The 13388-nt window shown below is 54.8% G+C and overlaps 1 protein-coding gene across 1 annotated transcript; it reads left to right on the forward strand.

Moving 5' to 3' along the window:
• The first annotated feature begins 342 nt into the window (after positions 1-342).
• On the forward strand, positions 343-12558 carry SPRY4 (sprouty RTK signaling antagonist 4). The gene is made up of 2 exons (XM_004586507.2): positions 343-631; positions 8935-12558. Exon 2 carries the CDS (start codon positions 8981-8983, stop codon positions 9884-9886), a length of 906 nt encoding a protein of 301 aa, XP_004586564.1. The 5' UTR covers positions 343-631; positions 8935-8980; the 3' UTR covers positions 9887-12558.
• Positions 12559-13388: the final 830 nt, after the last annotated feature.

Genomic DNA, 13388 nt, shown 5'->3' on the forward strand with positions numbered 1-13388 from the left:
CCGGCCTTGCGGGCAGCCCTGGATCTGGAGCCGCGGCGCCCTCCGCCTCCCCTCCCCTCCCCCCTTGGACGCGGACGGCTCCAGCCCAGGCCCGCAGTGGCATGAAGGTGGCCTTTACCTCCTCTTGTAGGTTGGGAGGGGTGCAGCCAGCGCAACTGAGCCAGCTGCCGCAGTCGCCGCCGCCCTCCATTCATTAAAAAAAAAAAAAAAAAAAGCAACAACCTCCACCCCTTTGTAAAAAAACAACGACGGCCCCGGGAGCAGCGAGAGCCAGCCCCAGCCATCACGGGTTAAGTTCTTTTCCGGCCCCCCATTCATAAAAAAAGGAGCGCGGCGCATGCGCGCACGGGGTCTCCTGTGCCCACCCATTCATAGAATCGCGGAAGGCGCGCGTGCGCACTGCAGCTGCCTGCCCTCCCATTCATAAAAAAGCCATTTTCCCAGGCAGTGGTTGCAACACCGCCGCGAAGGCAGCGAGCGGAGCTGACAGCGCAGAGCTTGCGCTGCGGGGCGCAGGGAGCCTTGCCGGTTCCTGCCGCCGGCGTCTGCGCGTACAGCGGCTACTGACCCACTCGGGCTCAGAGATTTGCACAGACGTGGAGCGATGCTTGTGACTCTGCGGCTCCTCAGAGTAAGTCTCTGGCCGGGGCTGGGACCCACAGCTGCCCGCTCGGAGCCCCAGCTAGGCTGCCCTCGGGCTGGGGCAAACGGTGCGCTGTTTCGGGCCAAGGCTCGGTGTTCCTTCCCTCTGCTTGTGCCTGCCTGAGTCGCTGCGGTGCACCGCAGCTGCCTGGCGCCCTTGGCCCGGCCGGCTCGGGCTCTGGGGGTGCCTTGGCAGCACCGCTCCCGACCCCCGGGCATTGCCAAGCCCAGCTTCCCGGTCCGCGGCAACTAGACTTAGGAAGCCCTGTGCGTGTCCCGGGAGTTTGCCTCTGGCCCGGCCTCTCTCCTCCTGCTGCCACCACCTCCTGCTGGAGCGGGCGGCCCTGGACTTAGTCGAGAGCCGCCGCTTGGGTCCGGGGGGCGCCCTCGCCCACCCTGCAGCTCGGGCTCACGGCGCCAGCCCTGCGTGGGCTTCCCTTCTGCCCGCCGCAGCGGCCTGTGTTCGACGTAGATTTTTTTCTTCCCGTCTTCGGAGCCGCGACGGGCCCGCTTTGCTTTCCCTCCCTGGTGTCTTGCCCGGCGGTGGTCAGCGCGGGGCCGACACAGGCTAGACATGTCTGTTCCCTCCGCTCGGCTAGGCGGTTCTGTGCCGTCTGACCTTTGCTTGGCCGCCACATTTTGTGGCTTGCATTCGCCTGCCGCTTACCTTCCCCCTCCTTGGCCTCTGCAGGGCCGGAGGCCCCTTGGCTGCCCCATGCCTTCCTAATTCTCGGACGTCGAGCAGTGCCAGGGCCACCCCTGCCATGGCCCCCCGGGCCCAGTCTGGGCTGTGACAGGGGCTGAAGGTGCGTTTACATAACGCCGGGCGTGTGGGAGCTAGAGGCAGAAGTGGCGTGCGTAGGAGAGATAAGGCTCCTATCCTGCCTCCTTCCTTCTTGGTGGTACGAAGCTTGCCATCACCAGTAAGAGAAAGAAAGAGACGGTAGGTTCTGAAAACCCGGAGTCGCCAAGGCCACAGGGGTACGGAGGGGGGTAAGGGCGGGCTTGGCCGGCTGGGGTAGCTGGAACTTGGTTCCGTTACTGGGGCCGGGGTTGTGCCCAGTTCCCCCTTCATTGCAGACGATCAAAAAGCATTTAGACAGTAGCTGCTCTTGTGCAAGAGGATGGTTTCTCAATTCTCTTTGATTGGGGGCTGGGGGTTGTGGGCAGCGGAGTCCAGAGAGATGGAAAATGGTTGCGTGGTTGAAAGGACTGAGGGACCGTGGGGACAGTCTGGACGGTGGGCAGGCGACAGAAGCTCGTGTCGTCTTTTAGCTCAGCTGCTGCATGGGCCACCATATTGCCAGGCCCGGTGAAGGCAGGCGGCCTCCTCCCTATGGCACAGCCAGACTCTGGGGAAGCTCCCGGCAGGGTTGGTGCTGGAAGCCAAGGTAGATTTAAGTGGTGGCATCCAGGCCCAGTGTCGTCTCTTCCGAGCTGCCTCTGCAGCAGTGGTGGGACCCTGCCCTGGCGGGGGAAGAGGCCAGAGAAGCTGCAGAGGCTCGGCGCTGCTCCGAGGCGCTGACCTTTCTGACAAGCCTCTTGGAAGAGTCGGGGGAGGGGTCCAAAGCTGAAAGGTAGCAGGCTCTGAGCAGTTGGGAAATGCGGATTTATCAATCTTCATGGGCTCGGTCTGGCCACAGGCCCTACCCAGTGTTGCCCGGGTGGATTTCACAATGTTCAGTGATCTCCGGATCTTCACACAGATGGAGCATAAACATGTGAAGCGTCCAGTTTTTTAATCCCCATGTGTGAGGAGGAGAGAGAGGGCTGTTGCTGGTCTCACTCAAGGGTGAGAGGACAGCTGTACATGTCCTGTGTGAATTGCACGTCCTCCTCCTCCCTTGGGAGGGTCTACCTGATGATGGAGCATACACGGAGCAGCTGCGCGCTGGTACCCATGAGGGTGGGGCATTTTGCTAGCAGAACTTTGAAATCTCAGCAGTCGGCCAGGTGAGGGCAGTTTGGGAAGATGGATGCCTTGGTTGGTTATCAACCGGTGTTTGAATTCTGCACTGGAAGTCACTCCCTTTTTGGTAGGGTGTAAGCGCTGTACTTCCTGCTGACTCCCGGGGCCTCTTCAGCTTCTCCTCTGCAAGTGGTCTTAGTCCTCCCTCTGAGGCTTCGGGGTGGGGGGTGGCAGCAGGAGGCAGGTCATGCTGATGGCAATGGTATGAGGCTTGAGCAAGGCAAGAGACTTGGGGCACGGGGATCGCCCAGGTGTCATCCTGGTCTGGTTCCTTCCAGAAGCAGCTGGGAGATGGGAGCTTTCTGGAGTTGCAACCTCTGCGCAGTTCATACCCCATCCCCTACCTCCACTCTGAACCTGATTTCTCTAGTGTTTGAAATCAAGGAAGGAGAACATGGTCCTGAGCAATTGCCCCAAGTGGGGCAACATGTGGGGACTGTTGAGGTCCAGTTTCTGATGCTGAGTGTCCTCTGGGACTGGGAGCCTTCTTTGAGGTCAGCCCCTTCCACCTGGAACCCTCTGCTGGCCCAGTGGGTGGGTGCCCAGAAGGCCTGGGAAGCAGCTGTCCTCTTTTATTCCAAGAAGTGGAGGTTTCTTTGAAAGTCAATGGCATTTCATTTGATTCTGAATTCAAAGTGCTGGTCACCTGGCCCAGGAGGTAGAAGGTGGGGGGAGTTCAGCCCAAGCCCCTGGGTTTGGAAACACTACTGAAAAACAGAGGTTTGGGATGCGAGTGTGATGGGGCTTCTACAGAAGGCTGGAGTGGAGAAGGTTCCTTTTCTGGGCCAGCCCCGGGTCTCCCTGACAAAGGACAATCAGTGACTCAAGGGAGCATTTCTGCCTTTTTTTTTTTTTTCTTTTTTTTTGCAATGAGCCAGAGGAAGAAAACGATGAACACCATCTGGGAAGTTGGGTTGGCTCTTTTCGGGCCCCAGCTAAGGGGCCAGACAGCAGGCCTGTCCAGCGTGGCCCTCTGCAGAATAGAGAGCAAACACCTCCCTGTCCCTGCTGCCACCCGGCCAGGGGGCAGGGACAAGCAGGCTTCCTGGGTACATGGGCTCCTGGCACAGGCAGGTGTGGGGGTGCTCTGGGCTCTGAGGGGTTTGGCACCTGTGGCCGTCCTCGCAGGGCTCCCCCTTCAGCTGTGACTGTAACTGTTTTAACCAAGGTCGGGCCCAAATCGGTGAAGGTGAAGGAAGCTCAGGCACTAGGAGAGAGCACAGATGTGCTGGGTCTGGTGGAGGAGGGGAGGGGCCCTGTGGGGTAGATGGCCACTTGCAGAAGACTTTTTCTGGCTGGGGGAAGGAAAGTCATTTCCTGCCCCTGTCCCAGGAGTAAGCTGAGGTCTATTATTGTCACTTAATTTCTTGAGAAATAATCCCATCTTGGTGTCTATGGCAAGAAGCACCACCCCCTTGGGGGAGGAGGAGGAGGAAGTTGTCTAGGGTTTGTTGCCCACTCCTGACCATCCATGATTTGGACCAGTATTTTTCAAACTTGTTAGCAGGTTCCTTCTAGCTCCTTCCTGACTCTTGGATTCTTTCCGGAATCTAAGCACTTTCCACCTTTACAAGGTGGAGGGGGGAGCACAGTAAGGTGAAAACTTGAAGGTGATAAAAATGGCCCAGTGATGAGATGCAATGAGGGAAAGGCATTCTTTGTCCTCTGGGAGCTGGACAACGAGGCAAGATTCCCAGACAAACCCAGCTGCCTGAATGCTTTCTACTCCCACTGGGGCCTTTCTCAGCTCAACTTGCCTTCCTCTGCAGGGTGCAGGGAGATGCTGAGCCCTTCCTCCCCCACACATACTTTTCAGAGCAATAAGTCTGTCATCTGGTTATAGCTCCATTCACTCAACTAGGTTACTGCCACCAGGACCCCGGTAGAGGGGGATGGGGGAGGCAGGATCTTTCCTCAGAGTTCTGGGGATTGCCCACGCCGGCAGGGGCCATGTGAACCTGCGTGTGCCTCAGAGCCTCCTCCTGCCACTCTCTCACAAGCTGCCCTGTAGTTTTCAAAGCATGGCTCTCGGGTTTTCCCAATGCCGCTCCCTCCCTAGGGCAAGGGCAAGTCAGATGGGGAGAGCATGACATCTGGTTCTGGTGTGTAGCCTGGTCTTAGCCAGCCCCTAGGGAGCTGAAGGCTGGACTTGTAACCCTTTGCCCACAGGTGCAAGGGCAGTGTCAGGCTGCCATCCCGCCCCCTTGCTGACTCTAGGGTGTTAAATATCCTGCCGACCCAGGGGTTGTAGGGCTCCCCTGGCTCCTCCCCATCCTCAGCTCTGGCTTTGGAAGGAAGCCTCGTTGGTGAAGGTGCCCAAGTGAACCTAGGTTCACCTTGATAGAGGTGGGAAGAAGGGGCAGTCTCCTGACACAGGACTTCCTTTGAGGAGCTGCTTCAGAGTGGATTCCTGCAGATAAGACCCTCTGGACTTGGAAACAGGAAATGAGAGCTCCTAGGAAATGGGGTTGAGGGTCCAGCGCTGGTGGAGGGTTTCCTGGCTGTGACAGGGAGTGGCACTTGCACACCTTTCTGTGGATGTCCAGGTCCAAGGCAGCATGCTGAGTGACAGCATGCTCAAGCCTCTGCTTGATTGGGTTTGAGTCCTGCCCACTCTTGCCACCTGTGGCTTCTTGACCCTTTGTTCTCCCAGTTCTTCCTCTACGAAAGGGGTGTTTTCTTCTGTGGGACCGGTACAGCTTGAATGAGAGAAACCAATGAGGGTTTAACATGGGGCCTGGTACCACGGACTTGGAGCTGCTCTTATGATTGCGAGGATTTATTAGAGCGCTGAATAGAGATAAAGCTCACTTCTCTCATGCTAATCTATAAGTCTGCCACCTAAAAGTTGGTAGAGGTACTGTGTGGGCTCAGTGGAGTGCTGGCTTTCATTGGCCATCATTCTCCTGCAAACATCCTAAATGAGGCAAAGCCTCCTGTCTCCTATCTATATTATAAATCTCTTACTTCCTTGCAGGGAAAGCCAAGAGTACATATTAAACTGCACTTAAGATCAGGTGCAGAGCTCAGACTGCAGGGTGGGTGTGTCCCAGGGAGTGGCGACTGATCTACTAAAGCGCCATGAGAGCTGTTTTTGTTGTTGTTGTTGTTGTTTCTTTGAGAATTCATTTTAGCCTTGCTGCTGAGGGATCTTCAGTTGCTTATCTTTGTCAGTTGTGGATGGAGGGTCCCTGCTCCTAGGAAGGTGCCTAGGACACTGGCAATCTTGTTCCTGGTGAACTGGTGGCCGGAAGGAATGTACATCTGGGCTGTGATAGGGGTAACATCCTATAGAATACGCTTACCGGAGGGAGCCCTTGCATGTTGTCGCAGAAGAGCTGAGTCATGGTGGGCCAAGCTTCCTGCTCCACCAGATCCTGACAGCTATCTCTAGAGGTAGGGAGATATGGGGCCTGCCCTGCCTTGCTAAGGCTAACATAGCACCCCCATTGCCTGCATTGCTTCCCCTCTTGCTTCCTGCATGAACTGGGGAATCTGCCTTTTGGTACACCTACAAGAAGCGTAGCTGTTTTTTTTTTTTTAAAGATTTATTCATTTTATTACAAAGTCAGATATACACAGAGACAGAGAGGAAGATCTTCCGTCCGATGATTCACTCCCCAAGTGTGCCGATCCAAAGCCAGGAGCCAGAAACTTCCTCCAGGTCTCCCACAGGGGTACAGGGTCTCAAGGCTTTGGGCCATCCTCTACTGCTTTCCCAGGCCACAAGCAGGGAGCTGGATGGGAAGTGGAGCTGCTGGGATTAGAACCGGCGCCCATATGGGATCCCGGGGCGTTCAAGGAGAGGGCTTTAGCCGCTAGGCCACACCGCCGGGCCCAGTGTAGCTGGTTTTGAAGAACTCCATGAATTGTGATATCAGTGGCTATACATGGACTGTTTCCCACAGCGTGGCTAGTCCCAATGCCAGTCTTGAGAGACGAAAGCAGTATGAGCTTCCAAGTTGCCTCTGTTGTTGCCTTGGCAGGACACTGCCTCGGCCTCTGGCATGAGTGAGTCCTTTTTTTGTCCAGGGTGAACGCTCTGACCAGGGCATCATGGCACCAGTGGCAGCCAGGCCTGCAGAGCCTTCCCCGACACCCTTTCCCTGCCTTTACCTCCAGGCAGGTGTCCACACAGCAGGGACCTGCATCTGCTAAACCTTATCTGTTGATTTGGTTTATTCCAGAAGCAGGGCTTTGGAAATGCTATTCAGAATACATGGACAATTCCCCTGGAGTTCCTACCTTGTTGCTACGCTTGATGCCTGGCAAGAGTCCCCCATAGATGCTTGCTTATGTCCTTCTATTCATCCCTGGCCCTGCGGGATCCACCAGGGGAGGCTACTTTGGGAAATTGCTCCTCTGTGGTGGTAAGCCCACTACAACCTTGGTCTCACATCCAAGGGTGAAGCTGTCACTCGTCAGAAGAGAACTATGAGGCAGCCACTGTGGACCACTAGGCAGACTTTGTCCAGGACAGGAAAAAATGGTGTGTGACAAACTTTTAAGTAGGCAGGGCCTTGAGTGGAGCCAGTAACTGATACCCTGTGTGGAAGGGAAATAGTAATTGACGGAGCATTGACCCTTGCCAACTGGATGCTACAACGGAAGGGAGCCCTTTGCATACCCCCCTTTATCTGCTAGTTGAATTTTTTAGTTAGAACTAGCTCTGTAGCTTTGGGTACTTGCAGCCTCTACACACACCTCCCCTTCCCCAACAATGTAACCATCTCTGATCAGACTGTTGTCTCCAGGTGGGAAAAGAACAGAGTTCCCTGAGTGCTGGCTTCATCTGCCCGTTTATTCTCCCAAGTGCTGCTGAGCATGATGGAGTCCCAGGCACAGCCAGCTGGCATCCCTCTGCACCAAGGGTGTCCCAAATCCACAGGGACAAGTGGAAGTGGAGACCTGTCTACCTCTCCTTCTTTGGTTGTGTCCCTTTGAGACAACGGCAGGGACCCTTGGGGTCAGCAGTCCAAATCAGGGCTAAAAGAACTCATACCCCGTAACACTCAGAATGGCCCTTTTAAAACACACACACACACATACACACAGCTTTCCTTTTCTCCTTTGCCTCCAGTCTCCCAGGGTTCTTAAGGTTGAGGTGCGATCTTCCTAGGATCTAATCTTTAGAGCTACCAATCTCAGAGGCCAGGTCAGATCCCCCTGAGTAGAGGCCGTGGCCTTCTGTTGCTATTTCTTTAAATTGATCTCCAGCCGAATTCCCAGTGTAAAGGTCAGCAGGCAAGGAAACGGCACTTCTAATAGAAAACAATGTGCACTTTCTAAATTTGCACCAAGCCATTTCCGCTCTTTGATTTAAGTGACTTCCTGGGGTTCCGTGTCAGGCACTGCAGTTGAATCTCTGGCTGGGTTCCAAGTGAAAATTGCACTCCCTCAGTGAAATGAGAAACTGATCCGGGGTTGGCTCTGCGCTTCTGGTGAGCAGCCTTGAGGCCTAATGTTCAGCTCGGCACTTGCAGATGGCTTGGGGGACGGGGGGAGCCACCCTGGACTGCTCATCCAGGTTTTCAAGCTCACCTGCCTAGGGGTTACTAGCAGCTTGAAGATTGCTGCTTGTAGGAGTGGCAGCAGGAAGAATACCCCGGATGTGTAGGCATCCTTCTGCCCGTGGCAGAGCAGAGGCTTCTGTTTCTCAAGCTGACACACTCCAGGGGAGAACACACAGGCACTGGCTCTTCAGGTACATCACATTGTCTCCAGCTTGTTTGGGCTGAGGCAGAGTGGTTGTGTTATGGGGAGGTGAATAAAAATCAAGGACTTATTAACATGCATCAGGCAGGATGCTCGGATGAACATGCTTCCATTTCATCCTCTGCAAGAGCCCATTTCACAGAAGGAAAACTGAGGCCTGGGTACAGAGATTAAAAAATTCATGCACAGCCAACACCTCAGACCCCAGTGAAAACCCAGACCTGGGTTTGATTCTAGATCTAAGCTCTGAAGTAAGGAAGCGTGTTTGTGGGTGATGAGAATGAACTTGGGCTGCTCAGGTCTGGCTCATGGTCCTGTGATTCTGGACAGGTGACTTAGAGCTCTGAGGGGAGATAACACTAAATGCTTTGGCCCTGGGCTTTGTATACTGCCCCTTCAGAGTTCCTTCCACCCTGTTTCCCATCGTTGGTGGTGTTGTGATCATGAATGGCCCCTATTGTTAGGAACTGGCTACTAAGTCCACTGAGGAAGAATTTAGTTTCTGTTTTGGGTGGACTCCTGAGGACCTGATGGGTGGTGGGCGGTTGTCAGGTTGGACACTGACACCTGGAAATCCACTCTCTCCTTTTTTCCCCATCTTCCTTCAGGGTCCCTAGAAGCCTGTTCTTGGTGCCATCCAGGACCTCCGGCCCCATGGATCCCCCAATCCCACAGAGCGTGCCCTTGACTACCAGCTCAGTCATGGTCCAGCCCCTCCTTGACAGCCGGATGCCCCACAGCAGGCTCCAACACCCACTCACCATCCTCCCTATCGACCAGATGAAGACCAGTCACGTGGAGAATGACTACATAGACAACCCTGGCCTGGTACCTCCCACTGGCCCTAAACGGTCCCGGGCTGGGGCCCCTGAGTTGGCCCCTACACCTGCCCGCTGTGACCAGGATGTCACCCATCACTGGATCTCGTTCAGCGGGCGCCCCAGCTCTGTCAGCAGCAGCAGTAGCACCTCCTCCGACCAGCGGCTCTTGGACCACATGGCCCCACCGCCCATGGCCGACCAGGCCTCGCCCAGGGCTGTGCGCATCCAACCCAAGGTAGTCCACTGCAAGCCACTGGACTTCAAGGGCCCAGCAGCCCCACCAGAGCTGGACAAGCACTTCTTGCTGTGTGAGGCATGCGGAAAGTGTAAATGCAAGGAGTGTGCGTCCCCTCGGACGTTACCATCCTGCTGGGTCTGTAACCAGGAGTGTCTGTGCTCAGCACAAACCCTGGTCAACTATGGCACGTGCATGTGCCTCGTGCAGGGCGTCTTCTACCACTGCACCAATGAGGACGATGAGGGCTCCTGCGCCGACCACCCCTGCTCCTGCTCTCACTCAAACTGCTGTGCCCGCTGGTCCTTCATGGGAGCCCTATCCCTGGTGCTGCCCTGCCTGCTCTGCTACCTTCCTGCCACCGGCTGCGTGAAGCTGGCCCAGCGTGGCTACGACCGCGTGCGCCGCCCTGGCTGCCGCTGCAAGCACACGAACAGTGTCATCTGCAAGGCGGCTGGTGGTGGAGGAGATGCCAAGGCCACCAGACCTGACAAGCCTTTCTGAGGCTTTGGGCCAGTGGGATGTGGTGTCTTTCTGGCGGCCACCTGAGGCTGGCTTTGCTGAGCTGTCCATTCCCCCTGCTGCTTCCAGTTTGGGGAGAAACAGGGACCACCACGCACCCACCCACCTTGTTCCCTCAGAAGGAAGTAGCAGCAGCACCTTGGGGTTTCCACGGGGCCCTGGAACCCGGTGTCTGATAGACTAAGGCAGAGTGGGACATGGTTCAGGAAGATTGGACACATGGATATGGACACACCGGAAGTCACAGCTGCCAGAAAGCTTTCCCAGCCCCCATCCTTCCTCTTCCCTACCCCTTTCCTTCTCTGGCTATCTGCCTGTGAGGACTGGGTCACCAGAGTACCTTGGAGGAGGATTCTAGGAGTCTTGACTCCCGTACCTTCTTCCCCTTCCCTCCTCACTTTATGCATACCTGCCCTTAGCATTTTGGAGAAGGCCTCGAACACCCTTGCAGACCCTGTTGTACAGCTGTGGGAACCCCCTGTAAAGCACCGGGCACAGTCTTGGAGCGCGGGGTTGACCTCTTCTGCTGGAGTCACTGGCTGGATTCAGGAGCTGAGCTGTGTGCAGTGGGTGGCTCACCCTCCAACTCGCTGTCTGGGAAATGCCTTGCTCATCATGCCGTCCTTGGAGTCACAGACTGGCCTGCCTGCTACAGTTCCTGAGTTCTCCCTGCTCAGATTCCCTTCCAGAAACTTCACAAGGCAGCAGAGGCGAGACCAAACACTGTTTTGCCACTGAGTCTTTGGCTATGGTCCCCAGCTCCAGTCTTTTTTTTTTTTTATATAAAATAATGAAACCCAGTGCTGAACCCAGTGTTTTAAAAAAATAATACAACAACTTGCTTCCTTTTGGGTCACCCCCAGGAAGGGCTGATTTCATAATCTGGGGGGCGTGCAACCTGAAGGAGCACAATCCCCCTTAACACCAAGAAGGGGGTTGAGCAGCAGAAGGCAGAGGCAGCACTTTCCATTGGCATGGTGGTGGCGGAGCTGAGCTGGGTTCAGAGTTTCCCCGCCTCTTGATTCTGCTGCTTGCTCTCACAGCCTTTGGTGTAGTGATGTTTGTATCTTTCATGTAAATAGGATGAGCCACCAGTCTGCTTTAGTGATAGGAAGCCTGGGGGGTGGGGAAAAGGTGGGGGTGGGCAGGAAAGGAGAGAGATAGAGAGAGAGAGAAAGGAGACTGTGGGGCCAACGTCTCTAGGGACCACTGCATTTGAGCCCTGTTCCTGTGCACAGCCACAGCACCCGCCTCTGGCAGCCCCCAGCACATGGCAGCTCTTGGTCAAGGTGCTAAAGGACTCTACAGTACAGCGTGTCCAGTGGGTACGCACTTCTTGCATGCACAAGCTGTAGTGTGTCTGGTCCTCCGGCTGTGGTGTGGGGTTTGTGCTTTGTGTGGTATTTTGTTAGCCCCTCCCAGGCCTCAGTTGCTGTGATGGGCGTGTCCCCAAGGCCTCCCAAGGACTTTATTTATCCTCTTCTGGAGACTAGTAGTGACATCTTAGGATTTAGGCTAAGTTAACTGTAACCATAGGTATTTATTGAGCAGAGGGAAGGGAGGCTCTTCCCCCCCCCCAGCTTTATTTATGTAACATTGGCTAGCTTGTAAAAGGTTAGTATAGAGTACTGCATCTGCATTGAGACTGTTGCAGCCCTTCCCCGATTGCAGTGGATGCAGGATGAATGTTGCACAATGGGAGGGGAGGGGAGCAACCACCATGTTCAGCCAACCACTTTTCCTAATTGAATGTATCAGAAGCATACTGAAGGGACTGGAGATGCTGCCTCAGATGAGGTGTGCTGGGGTGGATAGAGAGGACCCTCTGTCTCCTGCCCCCGCGATGCTTCTCCCCAGGGTCTCTCCCTCAGCTCGTCTCCTTGGGAAACTTGATTCAGTGGCAAGTTGCACTTTGGTGAGCTTGGTGGTCCAAACATGTGTTCTGTGCAGAGCTAATGGACATAGATTGTGCATGCACATGTGTGCACGTACATACAAGACATACACATACTTACTCCATACTGACCCTGCTTCCAGGCACCACTGAACCTTTTTTGTGTACATAGTTGTAAACACGGATCTTTGTGGGTTTTGGTTTGCTCTTTCCTTTGTCTGCTCACCCTGCTTTGGCTTGTGTCTCATCTGCCAGTTTGATGTTGGTGGGACGTGCCCTGGGAGTCCACTGGATGCCCTGTACTCATGTTCAAGGTCAGGAGAGAAGGAAGCAAAGGAAGCAGCCTAGGTTCTCCTGGTTCTATTGTGCAGTGATCCCACAGCACTGCTGTTATCTGGCTTCCTGACACAGATCACAGGAAAGAGCTGGCTTACACAGGACTAATACCCTGGACCCCCAGCTCCCACATCAGACAAGGACCACTAAGGAGTCGCAGGCTCAAATATGATACATTTCTGTAGCTGCTTCTGGCTAATTGTTCCTTGTCACCCATGGCTTGCTCAGTACATTATGCCTCACCTTGATAAGTGCCACCAGGCTCCCACTTCCTTTACACGTGAGGTGGGTGCTGGTTCTGCCTGGAACAGGGCTTGGGGGCCTTAGCAGGACCTGGGGCACTAGTAGGGGGTCTCAGCTGCTCGTTCCACTGTGCCCTTGTATGGGTCTGCTGGAGATGGAGGCCCTTTTGTAGGTGCAGGTGGTCTTCAGTGTTGTGGAGTCTATAGCCAGCTGTGCTGTCCAAATAAGGCCCAGCTATGTGGTGGCTTGTCTGAGGTTGTGTACAGGCACAGGGTTGGTCAGGAGCTGAACCTTGAAGGACAATCGGCCTGCAGTACCCTGTTCTGTGTCACCCGAGGAAGAATCTGGGGTTGGAGCAGCACTGCTTTGCACTGGCCAGCTTGTTGGGGCCACCTGCCAGCCTACAGTTGATGCCTTTGGTAAGCATTTTCATGCCCTCTGCTTACTGTGACAGTTGGTGACAAGTCTTGCCATTCCTTGCTGTGGGTAGCCACCTGCATTGTCTGCTCTGGCATTGTCTCACTGTCCTACAGTTGGGGTTCACAGGGCTCCCATCCCACCACGTTCCTGCTCAGTTTTTTTCATTGTAGCCCCCCTCACCCCACCACAGAAGTCACCACAGAAGGTTTCCTTTGTATAGAATATTTATTTTGAAGCTCTATTTTAATAGTATTTATTTTAGAAAGTCTACTATTGTAAGAGTTCTTCTGTTTGTGAAGAAAAAAAAGTTAAAAACTGAATGTACTGATCTAGAAAATATCTATAAATATATATTGTTAAATATGCACAGGGTGCTGTGTTGAATGTGTTGTGTCTTTACTTCCCTGGTGGCCTTGCCTGGCAAAGCCCCACGCTTAACAGCGTTCAGCCACTGTGCTAGGTGGGAGGGCTGGTGGGCAGAGTGGCTGAGGAAGATGGGAGGTGGCCAGGGGTAAGGGGTGGAAGTGGTACCTTGTGCCACCTCTAGAGCAATTTACACCTGGGAAGAAAGATGCCGGTCAACTCTTGCCA

The sequence above is a fragment of the Ochotona princeps genome, chromosome 19 (genome assembly GCF_030435755.1).
Source record: "Ochotona princeps isolate mOchPri1 chromosome 19, mOchPri1.hap1, whole genome shotgun sequence".
In the NCBI taxonomy this organism is placed as follows: Eukaryota; Metazoa; Chordata; class Mammalia; order Lagomorpha; family Ochotonidae; genus Ochotona; species Ochotona princeps.